This window comes from Anomaloglossus baeobatrachus, chromosome 6 (genome assembly GCF_048569485.1).
Source record: "Anomaloglossus baeobatrachus isolate aAnoBae1 chromosome 6, aAnoBae1.hap1, whole genome shotgun sequence".
NCBI lineage: Eukaryota > Metazoa > Chordata > Amphibia > Anura > Aromobatidae > Anomaloglossus > Anomaloglossus baeobatrachus.
The window spans coordinates 191651910-191665437 of record NC_134358.1 but is presented as its reverse complement, the minus strand read 5'-3'; the positions used below and the strand labels follow the sequence as shown (position 1 = coordinate 191665437).

The 13528-nt window shown below is 41.7% G+C and overlaps 1 protein-coding gene across 1 annotated transcript in view; it reads left to right on the top strand.

The window, feature by feature from the left end:
• LOC142243062 (cadherin-19-like) overlaps positions 1-13528 on the top strand; it is a 409385-nt gene that overhangs the window by 295503 nt on the left and 100354 nt on the right. Inside the window, exon 6 of the mRNA XM_075314605.1 lies at positions 9587-9774. Coding sequence (XP_075170720.1) covers positions 9587-9774 — 188 coding nt within the window. The remainder of the gene's footprint in view (positions 1-9586; positions 9775-13528) is intronic.

The window sequence follows — 13528 nt, the reverse complement described above, 5'->3', positions numbered from 1 at the left end:
ACTGAGTGTTTGCTAGTATAATTATTATTATTATTATTTATTTATAGAGCACCATTAATTCCATGGTGCTGTACATGAGAAGGGGGTTACATACAAAATACGTATACAAGTTACAGTAGACAGACTAGTACAGAGGGAAGAGGGCCCTACCCTTGCGGGCTTACATTCTATAGGATTATGGGGAGGAGACAATAGGTGGGGTGTAGGTCAGGCGGCAGCTCCGCACGGTGGTCGGGCGGCAGCTCCGCACGGTGGTCGGGCGGCAGCTCCGCACGGTGGTCGGGCGGCAGCTCCGCACGGTGGTCGGGCGGCAGCTCCGCACGGTGGTCGGGCGGCAGCTCCGCACGGTGGTCGGGCGGCAGCTCCGCACGGTGGTCGGGCGGCAGCGAGTTCATTGTAGATTGTAGGCATTTCGGAACAGGTGCGTTTTCAGGTTCCGTTTGAAGTTTGCAAGGGTAGGGGATAGTCTGACGTGTTGAGGCAGCGAGTTCCAGGAGACTGGGGATGCTCGGGAGAAGTCTTGGAGTCGGTTGTGTGAGGAGCGAATGAGAGAGGAGGAGAGGAGGAGATCTTGGGAGGACCGGAGGTGACGTGTTGGAGTGTAGTGGGAGAGTAGTTCGGAGATGTACGGAGGGGAAAGATTATGCACAGCTTTGTAGGTCAGTGTTAGAAGTTTGAATTGGATACGGTGGAAGATTGGAAGCCAGTGGAGGGACATGCAGAGAGGAGAAGCGGGGTGGTATTGAGGAGAGAGGTGGATAAGTCGGGCAGCAGAGTTAAGGATGGACTGGAGAGGGGCAAGCGTGTTGGCAGGGAGGCCACAGAGGAGGATGTTACAGTAGTCGAGGCGGGAGATTATGAGGGCATGCACTAGCATTTTAGTTGATTGCAAATTGAGGAAAGGGCGGATTCTGGAAATATTTTTGAGTTGAAGACGGCAGGAGGTGGTGAGGGATTGGATGTGTGGTATGAAAGATAAGGCAGAGTCAAAGGTCACTCCGAGGCAGCGAACTTTGGGTACTGGCGAGAGCGTGGTGTTATTTATTGTAATAGATAGATTAGGTGGAGAGTGTAGGTGAGACGGAGGAAAGATGATTAGTTCAGTTTTGGCCACATTGAGCTTTAGGAAGCGAGAGGAGAAGAAGGAGGATATAGCAGATAGACATTTCGGGATTTTGGACAGCAGAGATGTGGCATCTGGGCCAGAGAGGTAGATCTGGGTGTCGTCGGCATATAGGTGGTATTGGAAGCCATGGGACTTTATGAGTTGTCCCAGGCCAAATGTGTAGATAGAGAAAAGTAGGGGTCCTAGGACAGAGCCTTGAGGGACGCCAACAGAGAGATGGTGGGATGAAGAGGTTGTGTGGGAGTGGGAGACACTAAAAGTGCGATTTGAGAGGTATGAAGAGATCCAAGAGAGGGCAAGATCTCTGACACCAAGGGAAGAGAGGGTCTGTAATAGGAGGGAGTGGTCAACGGTATCGAAGGCTGAGGACAGGTCTAGGAGTAGGAGTATAGAGAAGTGCTTGTTCGCTTTGGCAGTAAGCAAGTCATTTGTGATTTTAGTCAGGGCAGTTTCGGTGGAGTGATGTGGACGGAAGCCGGACTGTAGGTTGTCAAAGAGAGCGTTAGAGGAGAGGTGGGAGGAAAGTTCAGCATGGACATGCTGTTCCAGGAGTTTTGAGGCAAGTGGGAGTAGTGATATGGGGCGGTAGCTGGTAGTAGAGGTTGGATCGAGGGAAGGTTTCTTTAGGATAGGTGTGACTGTTGCATGTTTAAAGGCAGAGGGGAAGGTTCCAGTCGTTAAAGATAGGTTGAAGAGATGGGTTAAGGCTGGAATAAGGATGGTGGTGAGGTTGGGAAGGAGGTGGGATGGCATGGGGTCAAGTGCGCAGGTGGTGAGGTGCGCTTTTGAGAGCAGACGTGCAAGCTCTCCTTCGGTGATGGTGGGGAGGAAGTTTATGGGGGAGGGGCAGTGGTCAGCTACATGAAGGGGTTGTGGTGGCTGAGCAGAGAAGACTTGCCTTATTAGGTCGATTTTTTCTTGGAAATAGGTGGCAAAGTCTTCTGCAGAAATGAGGGAGGTTGGAGGGGGCAGTGGTGGGCGAAGGAGGGAGTTGAAAGTGTTGAATAACTGTTTGGGGTTGTGTGTTAGAGAGGATATGAGGTTTCTGAAGTAATCGTGTTTAGCGGAGGTGAGGACTGAACGAAATGTGTGAATTGCATTTTTGAATGTGGTGAAGTCTTCCTGGGAGTGCGTTTTCTTCCACCGCCGCTCTGCAGCCCTAGACCTTTGCCTAAGTTTTTTAGTGATATAATAATATAATAATAATTTTTTAGTGGTATAATGGCTTAGTTTAAAAAAGTTTGAGTGTGCAATGCAGGCAGACGTGCTCTGCAAATGTCTTTGCACTAGTGGGACTATAGCAAAGTCCAATAGCCACGTTTAGGATGCCACTAGGTACACTGAGTGTTTGCTAGTATAATGGCTTAGTTTAAAAAAGTTGGAGTGTGCAATGCAGGCAGACGTGCTCTGCAAATGTCTTTGCACTAGTGGGACTATAGCAAAGTCCAATAGCCACGTTTAGGATGCCACTAGGTACACTGAGTGTTTGCTAGTATAATGGCTTAGTTTAAAAAAGTTGGAGTGTGCAATGCAGGCAGACGTGCTCTGCAAATGTCTTTGCACTAGTGGGACTATAGCAAAGTCCAATAGCCACGTTTAGGATGCCACTAGGTACACTGAGTGTTTGCTAGTAAAATTGCTTAGTTTAAAAAAGTTTGAGTGTGCAATGCAGGCAGACGTGCTCTGCAAATGTCTTTGCACTAGTGGGACTATAGCAAAGTCCAATAGCCACGTTTAGGATGCCACTAGGTACACTGAGTGTTTGCTAGTAAAATTGCTTAGTTTTAAAAAGTTTGAGTGTGCAATGCAGGCAGACGTGCTCTGCAAATGTCTTTGCACTAGTGGGACTATAGCAAAGTCCAATAGCCACGTTTAGGATGCCACTAGGTACACTGAGTGTTTGCTAGTATAATGGCTTAGTTTAAAAAAGTTGGAGTGTGCAATGCAGGCAGACGTGCTCTGCAAATGTCTTTGCACTAGTGGGACTATAGCAAAGTCCAATAGCCACGTTTAGGATGCCACTAGGTACACTGAGTGTTTGCTAGTAAAATTGCTTAGTTTAAAAAAGTTTGAGTGTGCAATGCAGGCAGACGTACTCTGCAAATGTCTTTGCACTAGTGGGACTATAGCAAAGTCCAATAGCCACGTTTAGGATGCCACTAGGTACACTGAGTGTTTGCTAGTAAAATTGCTTAGTTTAAAAAAGTTTGAGTGTGCAATGCAGGCAGACGTGCTCTGCAAATGTCTTTGCACTAGTGGGACTATAGCAAAGTCCAATAGCCACGTTTAGGATGCCACTAGGTACACTGAGTGTTTGCTAGTATAATGGCTTAGTTATAATGAGTTGGAGTGTGCAATGCAGGCAGACGCGCTCTGCAAATGTCTTTGCACTAGTGGGACTATAGCAAAGTCCAATAGCCACGTTTAGGATGCCACTAGGTACACTGAGTGTTTGCTAGTATAATGGCTTAGTTTAAAAAAGTTGGAGTGTGCAATGCAGGCAGACGTGCTCTGCAAATGTCTTTGCACTAGTGGGACTATAGCAAAGTCCAATAGCCACGTTTAGGATGCCACTAGGTACACTGAGTGTTTGCTAGTAAAATTGCTTAGTTTAAAAAAGTTGGAGTGTGCAATGCAGGCAGACGTGCTCTGCAAATGTCTTTGCACTAGTGGGACTATAGCAAAGTCCAATAGCCACGTTTAGGATGCCACTAGGTACACTGAGTGTTTGCTAGTATAATGGCTTAGTTTAAAAAAGTTGGAGTGTGCAATGCAGGCAGACGTGCTCTGCAAATGTCTTTGCACTAGTGGGACTATAGCAAAGTCCAATAGCCACGTTTAGGATGCCACTAGGTACACTGAGTGTTTGCTAGTAAAATTGCTTAGTTTAAAAAAGTTGGAGTGTGCAATGCAGGCAGACGTGCTCTGCAAATGTCTTTGCACTAGTGGGACTATAGCAAAGTCCAATAGCCACGTTTAGGATGCCACTAGGTACACTGAGTGTTTGCTAGTATAATGGCTTAGTTTAAAAAAGTTGGAGTGTGCAATGCAGGCAGACGTGCTCTGCAAATGTCTTTGCACTAGTGGGACTATAGCAAAGTCCAATAGCCACGTTTAGGATGCCACTAGGTACACTGAGTGTTTGCTAGTAAAATTGCTTAGTTTAAAAAAGTTTGAGTGTGCAATGCAGGCAGACGTGCTCTGCAAATGTCTTTGCACTAGTGGGACTATAGCAAAGTCCAATAGCCACGTTTAGGATGCCACTATGTACACTGAGTGTTTGCTAGTAAAATTGCTTAGTTTTAAAAAGTTTGAGTGTGCAATGCAGGCAGACGTGCTCTGCAAATGTCTTTGCACTAGTGGGACTATAGCAAAGTCCAATAGCCACGTTTAGGATGCCACTAGGTACACTGAGTGTTTGCTAGTATAATGGCTTAGTTTAAAAAAGTTGGAGTGTGCAATGCAGGCAGACGTGCTCTGCAAATGTCTTTGCACTAGTGGGACTATAGCAAAGTCCAATAGCCACGTTTAGGATGCCACTAGGTACACTGAGTGTTTGCTAGTAAAATTGCTTAGTTTAAAAAAGTTTGAGTGTGCAATGCAGGCAGACGTACTCTGCAAATGTCTTTGTACTAGTGGGACTATAGCAAAGTCCAATAGCCACGTTTAGGATGCCACTAGGTACACTGAGTGTTTGCTAGTAAAATTGCTTAGTTTAAAAAAGTTTGAGTGTGCAATGCAGGCAGACGTGCTCTGCAAATGTCTTTGCACTAGTGGGACTATAGCAAAGTCCAATAGCCACGTTTAGGATGCCACTAGGTACACTGAGTGTTTGCTAGTAAAATTGCTTAGTTTAAAAAAGTTTGAGTGTGCAATGCAGGCAGACGTGCTCTGCAAATGTCTTTGCACTAGTGGGACTATAGCAAAGTCCAATAGCCACGTTTAGGATGCCACTAGGTACACTGAGTGTTTGCTAGTATAATGGCTTAGTTATAATGAGTTGGAGTGTGCAATGCAGGCAGACGCGCTCTGCAAATGTCTTTGCACTAGTGGGACTATAGCAAAGTCCAATAGCCACGTTTAGGATGCCACTAGGTACACTGAGTGTTTGCTAGTATAATGGCTTAGTTTAAAAAAGTTGGAGTGTGCAATGCAGGCAGACGTGCTCTGCAAATGTCTTTGCACTAGTGGGACTATAGCAAAGTCCAATAGCCACGTTTAGGATGCCACTAGGTACACTGAGTGTTTGCTAGTATAATGGCTTAGTTTAAAAAAGTTGGAGTGTGCAATGCAGGCAGACGTGCTCTGCAAATGTCTTTGCACTAGTGGGACTATAGCAAAGTCCAATAGCCACGTTTAGGATGCCACTAGGTACACTGAGTGTTTGCTAGTAAAATTGCTTAGTTTAAAAAAGTTTGAGTGTGCAATGCAGGCAGACGTGCTCTGCAAATGTCTTTGCACTAGTGGGACTATAGCAAAGTCCAATAGCCACGTTTAGGATGCCACTAGGTACACTGAGTGTTTGCTAGTAAAATTGCTTAGTTTTAAAAAGTTTGAGTGTGCAATGCAGGCAGACGTGCTCTGCAAATGTCTTTGCACTAGTGGGACTATAGCAAAGTCCAATAGCCACGTTTAGGATGCCACTAGGTACACTGAGTGTTTGCTAGTATAATGGCTTAGTTTAAAAAAGTTGGAGTGTGCAATGCAGGCAGACGTGCTCTGCAAATGTCTTTGCACTAGTGGGACTATAGCAAAGTCCAATAGCCACGTTTAGGATGCCACTAGGTACACTGAGTGTTTGCTAGTAAAATTGCTTAGTTTAAAAAAGTTTAAGTGTGCAATGCAGGCAGACGTACTCTGCAAATGTCTTTGTACTAGTGGGACTATAGCAAAGTCCAATAGCCACGTTTAGGATGCCACTAGGTACACTGAGTGTTTGCTAGTAAAATTGCTTAGTTTAAAAAAGTTTGAGTGTGCAATGCAGGCAGACGTGCTCTGCAAATGTCTTTGCACTAGTGGGACTATAGCAAAGTCCAATAGCCACGTTTAGGATGCCACTAGGTACACTGAGTGTTTGCTAGTAAAATTGCTTAGTTTAAAAAAGTTTGAGTGTGCAATGCAGGCAGACGTGCTCTGCAAATGTCTTTGCACTAGTGGGACTATAGCAAAGTCCAATAGCCACGTTTAGGATGCCACTAGGTACACTGAGTGTTTGCTAGTATAATGGCTTAGTTATAATGAGTTGGAGTGTGCAATGCAGGCAGACGCGCTCTGCAAATGTCTTTGCACTAGTGGGACTATAGCAAAGTCCAATAGCCACGTTTAGGATGCCACTAGGTACACTGAGTGTTTGCTAGTATAATGGCTTAGTTATAATGAGTTGGAGTGTGCAATGCAGGCAGACGCGCTCTGCAAATGTCTTTGCACTAGTGGGACTATAGCAAAGTCCAATAGCCACGTTTAGGATGCCACTAGGTACACTGAGTGTTTGCTAGTAAAATTGCTTAGTTTAAAAAAGTTTGAGTGTGCAATGCAGGGAGACGTGCTCTGCAAATGTCTTTGCACTAGTGGGACTATAGCAAAGTCCAATAGCCACGTTTAGGATGCCACTAGGTACACTGAGTGTTTGCTAGTATAATGGCTTAGTTATAATGAGTTGGAGTGTGCAATGCAGGCAGACGCGCTCTGCAAATGTCTTTGCACTAGTGGGACTATAGCAAAGTCCAATAGCCACGTTTAGGATGCCACTAGGTACACTGAGTGTTTGCTAGTAAAATTGCTTAGTTTAAAAAAGTTTGAGTGTGCAATGCAGGCAGACGTGCTCTGCAAATGTCTTTGCACTAGTGGGACTATAGCAAAGTCCAATAGCCACGTTTAGGATGCCACTAGGTACACTGAGTGTTTGCTAGTATAATGGCTTAGTTATAATGAGTTGGAGTGTGCAATGCAGGCAGACGCGCTCTGCAAATTGTCTTTGCACTAGTGGGACTATAGCAAAGTCCAATAGCCACGTTTAGGATGCCACTAGGTACACTGAGTGTTTGCTAGTATAATGGCTTAGTTATAATGAGTTGGAGTGTGCAATGCAGGCAGACGCGCTCTGCAAATGTCTTTGCACTAGTGGGACTATAGCAAAGTCCAATAGCCACGTTTAGGACGCCACTAGGTACACTGAGTGTTTGCTAGTAAAATTGCTTAGTTTAAAAAAGTTTGAGTGTGCAATGCAGGCAGACGTGCTCTGCAAATGTCTTTGCACTAGTGGGACTATAGCAAAGTCCAATAGCCACGTTTAGGATGCCACTAGGTACACTGAGTGTTTGCTAGTAAAATTGCTTAGTTTAAAAAAGTTTGAGTGTGCAATGCAGGCAGACGTGCTCTGCAAATGTCTTTGCACTAGTGGGACTATAGCAAAGTCCAATAGCCACGTTTAGGATGCCATTAGGTACACTGAGTGTTTGCTAGTAAAATTGCTTAGTTTAAAAAAGTTTGAGTGTGCAATGCAGGCAGACGTGCTCTGCAAATGTCTTTGCACTAGTGGGACTATAGCAAAGTACAATAGCCACGTTTAGGATACAACTAGGTACACTGAGTGTTTGCTAGTATAATGGCTGAGTTTAAAAAAGTTTGAGTGTGCAATGCAGGCAGACGTGCTGCAAATATCGTTCCAATACTGTGAATAGAAAAAAGTACAATAGCCACGTTTAGGATTCCACTAGGTACACTGAGTGTTTGCTATTAAAATTGCTTAGTTTAAAAAAGTTGGAGTGTGCAATGCAGGCAGACGCGCTCTGCAAATGTCTTTGCACTAGTGGGACTATAGCAAAGTCCAATAGCCACAGATAGGATGCCACTAGGTACACTGAGTGTTTGCTAGTATAATGGCTTAGTTATGAGTTGGAGTGTGCAGAGGACAAGAGGGTACAGTGGCAGGATTGTGGTGCTCTGGGTAGAGGAATGGAAGCCTGCCTTTCTATTCCCTCCTAATGGTGAAATGCAGGGAGGAAATCCCTGACCTTGGCTGCACAGACGCTGGCGCTGTTTTCAGGACCTGTCACCTTAACTCTGACCCTGCCGGTTTGAGCCCTTAAAAGGACTGCTATAAAGTGCTCTCCCTATGCTGTCGAACGCTGTGTATGCAGCGCATACAGCTGTATCGGCTATAGGACTCAGGATGACGGAGCTGCGACAGTGATGTCTGACACCAAAGACGCAGAAGGCAGATAATGGCGTCCTGGAAGAAAATGTCCGGTTTTATAATGCAGGGACATGTGACATGGACATCCTATCACACATGCCGTTGCTTCTCTGGCTCAAAGTCCACTTAGCTGTGTGTGTGTCTGGGATTGGCTGACATGCTGGCCCGCCCCACAAGACGCGCGCGCTTAGGGAAGGAAGACAAGAAAAAAAAAAAAATGGCGATCGCCATTATACAAACAGCAGTGATCTGAATGCGCTGTTCACGCACACTATACACTGAAATGTCATAATAGTGTGATTCACAGAGTGACTTACACTATTACAGCAGAAACCAAGCTAGGATTTAGCTGTTTTTTTGCTGCTAGAACCGTTCTCGAACGTTTCTAGAACTATCGAGCTTTTGCAAAAAGCTCGAGTTCTAGTTCGATCTAGAACATGCCCCAAAATCACTCGAGCCTAGAACTGGAGAACCACGAACCACGAACCGCGCTCAACTCTAGTCATGATACCCAATTTCAAAAATAGTTTTCAACCCGAAACAAATAAATTATACTTCTGACAGTGGCCACTAATTCTATGTGCACTAAGTCTAACTTTACAATACCGTAAATTGTACAATTTTATTGAGTAGAAAAGTTGAAAAACTTTAATTCAATAAAATACCAATTGTGAATAAAGCCCGTAATTGATTTTCTTTATTTGAACTAAAAAAAGAGAATAATAGATTATTTTCAAATGTTCTTCGAAATGGCAATACAATTTATAGCACAGTCTGAAATTATTATTATTATTATTATTTGCACAAGTAAATATCTGATTGTCACAATTTATATTTATTGTGTTAATAAAAGTGACATAAAATTAGGTTAATCTTGTATCCAATAATATTGATGGCTTGATAAACCAGTATTTGTTTCTGTCACAAGATATATGTCAAAATAATCTGAAATCAACACCAAAAGTAAATTTATGTCACCGTTTTATTTTAGGCCTCTAAGATTCCAAATGCCTTTTTACGATTATCTGTCATGTTGTTTATCAGATGGTCATGAACATATCATGGATATATTTGGATTATGATCATGAGTCATTAAATGTTTTCAGAATATTTAGCAATCCAAGATTTGCCAGGTTCTATTTATTCTTGCTGGGTGATAAAATTATTCTCTGTACTCTGGTAATGCTGAGCATTTGGAGACAACAGTGTGTTCAATTGAGTGGAAATATTAAACATGTTTGATTGAAGTGCACTTTAATTTTCAGAGACTTACGAGATGTCAATAATAGAGTCAGTGACTATCGGAGAAATAGTTGGCACAATTTTGGCTGATGACATTGATATTGGAAAAAATGCAGAAATTATTTATTCAATAGAAGAAAGAGGAGATTACAATATGTTTAACATAAATACAGATAGTTTGACGCAAGAAGGAATAATTACTCTAAACAAGGTAAAGAACTTTCTATTTCTGTGCATATTGACTGAATCAGTTTAATTAGTTGTACCATCAGAAAAACTGTCACGCTTGTCAACTTGTCTTCACAACCACTGCTTGTCACCGTACTGTTCTTGCCAATGCTCTTCACACCTTACCTGCATGGCATGCTGCTTGCTGCTATTGCCTTTTTTTCTGGGACCTTTAATCCTGCTTCTGGTGTTCATTAACTTTTGGCAATTTATAGGAGCAATGGGTGCTAAGTAGGAATGATTGAATGCCACAAATATTCGGCAACGCCCATATTCGCCGAATAGGTCGCCGCTATTCGACTATTTGCGAATATTCGATGCGCAATGTAAGTCTATGGGAAACCCGAATAGTTGCTGAATAGCAACTATTCGGGCTTCCCATAGACTTACATTGCGCATCGAATATTCACATAGCTGCAAAATATTCGTGGGATATTCGCGAAGCCGAATATTGCCGAATATTTGCGATATTCGATTATCCCTAATGCTAAGGCTAGGGACCCACTTTGCGTTTTTACCTGCATTTTAGGTGCTTTTTAGGTCCGTTTTGGGAAGCACCTTTTTCATGCCAAAAGGCATGCGTTTTGTTTTACCAGCAAAGTCAATGGAAAATGTGGATTTTCCAACCTCACTTTGCGTTTCAAAACGCACCTTAAAATTTGCATATTTTGTGGCAAAAAACATGTGTTCAAAGAAGCAACATGTCAATTGTTTTTGCCATTTTAGGCCAGTTTTGTTAACATTGGAGTCAATGAGAAATGGCAAAAACCAAGATTCCTACAAATTCCTGCGTTTTACCTGCTTTTTCAGTGCAGAAAACATGCATTTTGGAGTACCAAAACGCATGCTTTTTGATCATTAAAATAATGATTTCATATGTCCCTTTACACACACACATAATCCTACAATTTAAATTAAGGAAATAATACTTTTTTGCTATTTTTCCTTAAAATATCATGTTCCCGCAATAATTTAATGAACAAAATGTAATTTCATGATTTTTTCTATGAATATAGATTTGATCCTTTTTTTCCAATTTTTTCAAAAATTTTGACTATTTAAACTTTATTAAGCAGTGTCTTTATGTTCAAAACGCAACTATCAGAACACAGGTAAAAACGCAGATAAAAAGCGCTGAAAACGCATCAAATACGCGGCAAATACGCATGCGTTTTCAGCGCTAAATTTCTGAAAAAGGCAACTTTGGTCAAATCAATTAAGCCCAAAACGTGCGTTCTAAACTGCAAATAGGTGAACGCAAAATGGGTCCCTAGCCTTAGGCATTTATTTTTCTAGCAAATGATTTTTATGCCTAAGATTTACTGATATCTTCCCCCAACACTCCTCTTCTGAGCAATAAGATTTATATTTCATTTTGAAAAACATTGAACTTCTGAATTGTCAATTTTGGTCCCAACCTAAGTTAAATGATCACTTCATTTAATGTCCATTGTCTTCTTTGAACTTTTATCTGTTGACAGTTATGAAAGAAATCTGCCTGCTCTAACTTCTAAGATGACTGTGAGGTTTTGACCTGGGTATTGTGAATTAATCCTTAAAGCTTCTTCAGCCAAAAACACATTTTTCACTGACGTGTTAAAGACGCATATGGCCCTCCATGTGCCGTGATTTTGGCACACGTGTTCTCCGTGTGCTATTCATGATAGCACATGGTGATCAGGGACTTCTATATTCACCTGTCCACACTCCTGCTGTCCATGGTGCTGACGTCTCCAGTGCTACTGTCTCCAGCCACGGCAGTCTCCCTCCTGCTGTTACTGCCAGCTTGCGGTGCAGTGAATATGCATGAACATAATTAACCGGACTGGAAGCAGGAGGCAGCAGTGGCTGGAGACAGCATTGCTGGTGACAGGGGAGGAGAAAAATCATTTTATTTCAAAGATACATGTTTTCTCTTGCAAGTTTCACATGAATCACATCACTGTGTTGTTCATGTGACATCAGTGATGCCAGCGAAAAACGGACTTGTCTCCGTGCAGAACACACGGACACACAAGTGCACCACACGTAAATACAGTCAGTGAGAAATCACTTATGTGTGCGCAGACCCATTGATTTTAATGGATCTGCATATGTCCGTAATTCCAGTACATTTAAAAACAGCAACGTATGTGCCAAAATCACTGATGTGTGAAGGAGGTCTGAGTGAAAGGGAAAACAACAGGGAAACTTTTAGATTCTACTACTCAGCAAAGTCTAATTCATTGGTACCCAAAGAGTTCACAACTTTCAAGAAAGGACTCATTAAATAAGTACAAAGGTTGAAACAAAATGATAAAAAAAATATCAAGATGGATTTGTAGGGTTGTCTGATTGTACTTGCAAATTGAAATGCATTAAATTGTAACACCAATGTATACCTTCCCCAAAATTGTACATGTAAAATGTATAACGAAAATATCAAATCCTTATTATTCCACATTAATATCAAAATAGGAGAGTTAAGGACTGTGGCATGCAAAGACAAAAAAAGGTCCAATCTTTAAAGTATCCAAACATTTATTGGATAATTCCTAACTTAACTACAAAACAGACCTGACACAAGCTGAATAATAATATCTTTATTAACCGCTTTACTACCTTTGACATACATGTATATCAAAGGTCATACCCCTGCCTTTAATACAGATTCACACACTGATCCTACATCTTTCCTGGCAGATGATGGCTGATTAAGTCCACGTGCACATGTTGAGTATTTGGTGAGTTTTTTACCTCAGTATTTGCAAGCCAGATCCAACAGTGGAGTAGAGGAAAAGTATAATAAAAACTCTATCCATGGCTTTTAAGATGGTAAATGCTGTAGTTATTCTCTGACAGTGACATTTAACACATGCCATCAAGAAGGTACATCATTTCACTAGCCTATCAGCCCCACCATCATGTGATTATGGATCACCGATGGGTTGCCAGGACAGCTGAGGATTTGCTTAAAACTCTCATTTCTGTGCTTACAATTCTGCTATGTAAGTCAGTGTTTAGCTGGCGTTTATAGGAGATTGTGATTTTCACTATAGATAGCAGTGCTGCTGCACTGCTGTGTTTAGCACAACTGTCAGATGATTGCAGTTTTATAGGAAGACAATTAAATATAGTAAAACGTAAAAAGACGTTTTTAAAAGTGTGAAAAAAATAAACATATTCGGTATTACTACATTTGTAAAAGTTTGATGTATCAAAATACTGTATAACATAAATTAATTTTATAAATAAACAGTGTAATGGTAAAAATATAAATCGGAACTCTACAATTATGGGGTTTTTTTTGCAACGACAACATTGCAATACAGTGAAGATCAAAACATTGTATCTAAAAAAATTGTATCTAAAACTATTATAAGTAAAAATGTGAGTTCAGGGTGCAAAAAATTAGCCCTCACACATCCCTTTATCTTGAAAATTGAAACCATTATGGGTCTCGGAAAATGGCGACATAAGCAATAAAATTTTTTTACAAATATTTTTCCTGATGTAAATAAAAAAAAAATACATGTTTGGCATCTGTGTAATTATACTGACCTGCAGAATCATATTGTAAAGTAAGTTTAACACCTGCACCCTGGGCAATTTTCCGTTTTTATTCTTTGCTCCTCTTCTTCTGAGAGCCATAACTTTTTTATTTTTCTGTCAATCTTGCCATATGAGGCATATTATTTTTTGCCCGACAAGTTGAACTTTTGAATGAATCCATTATTTTTACCATATAGTGTACTTGA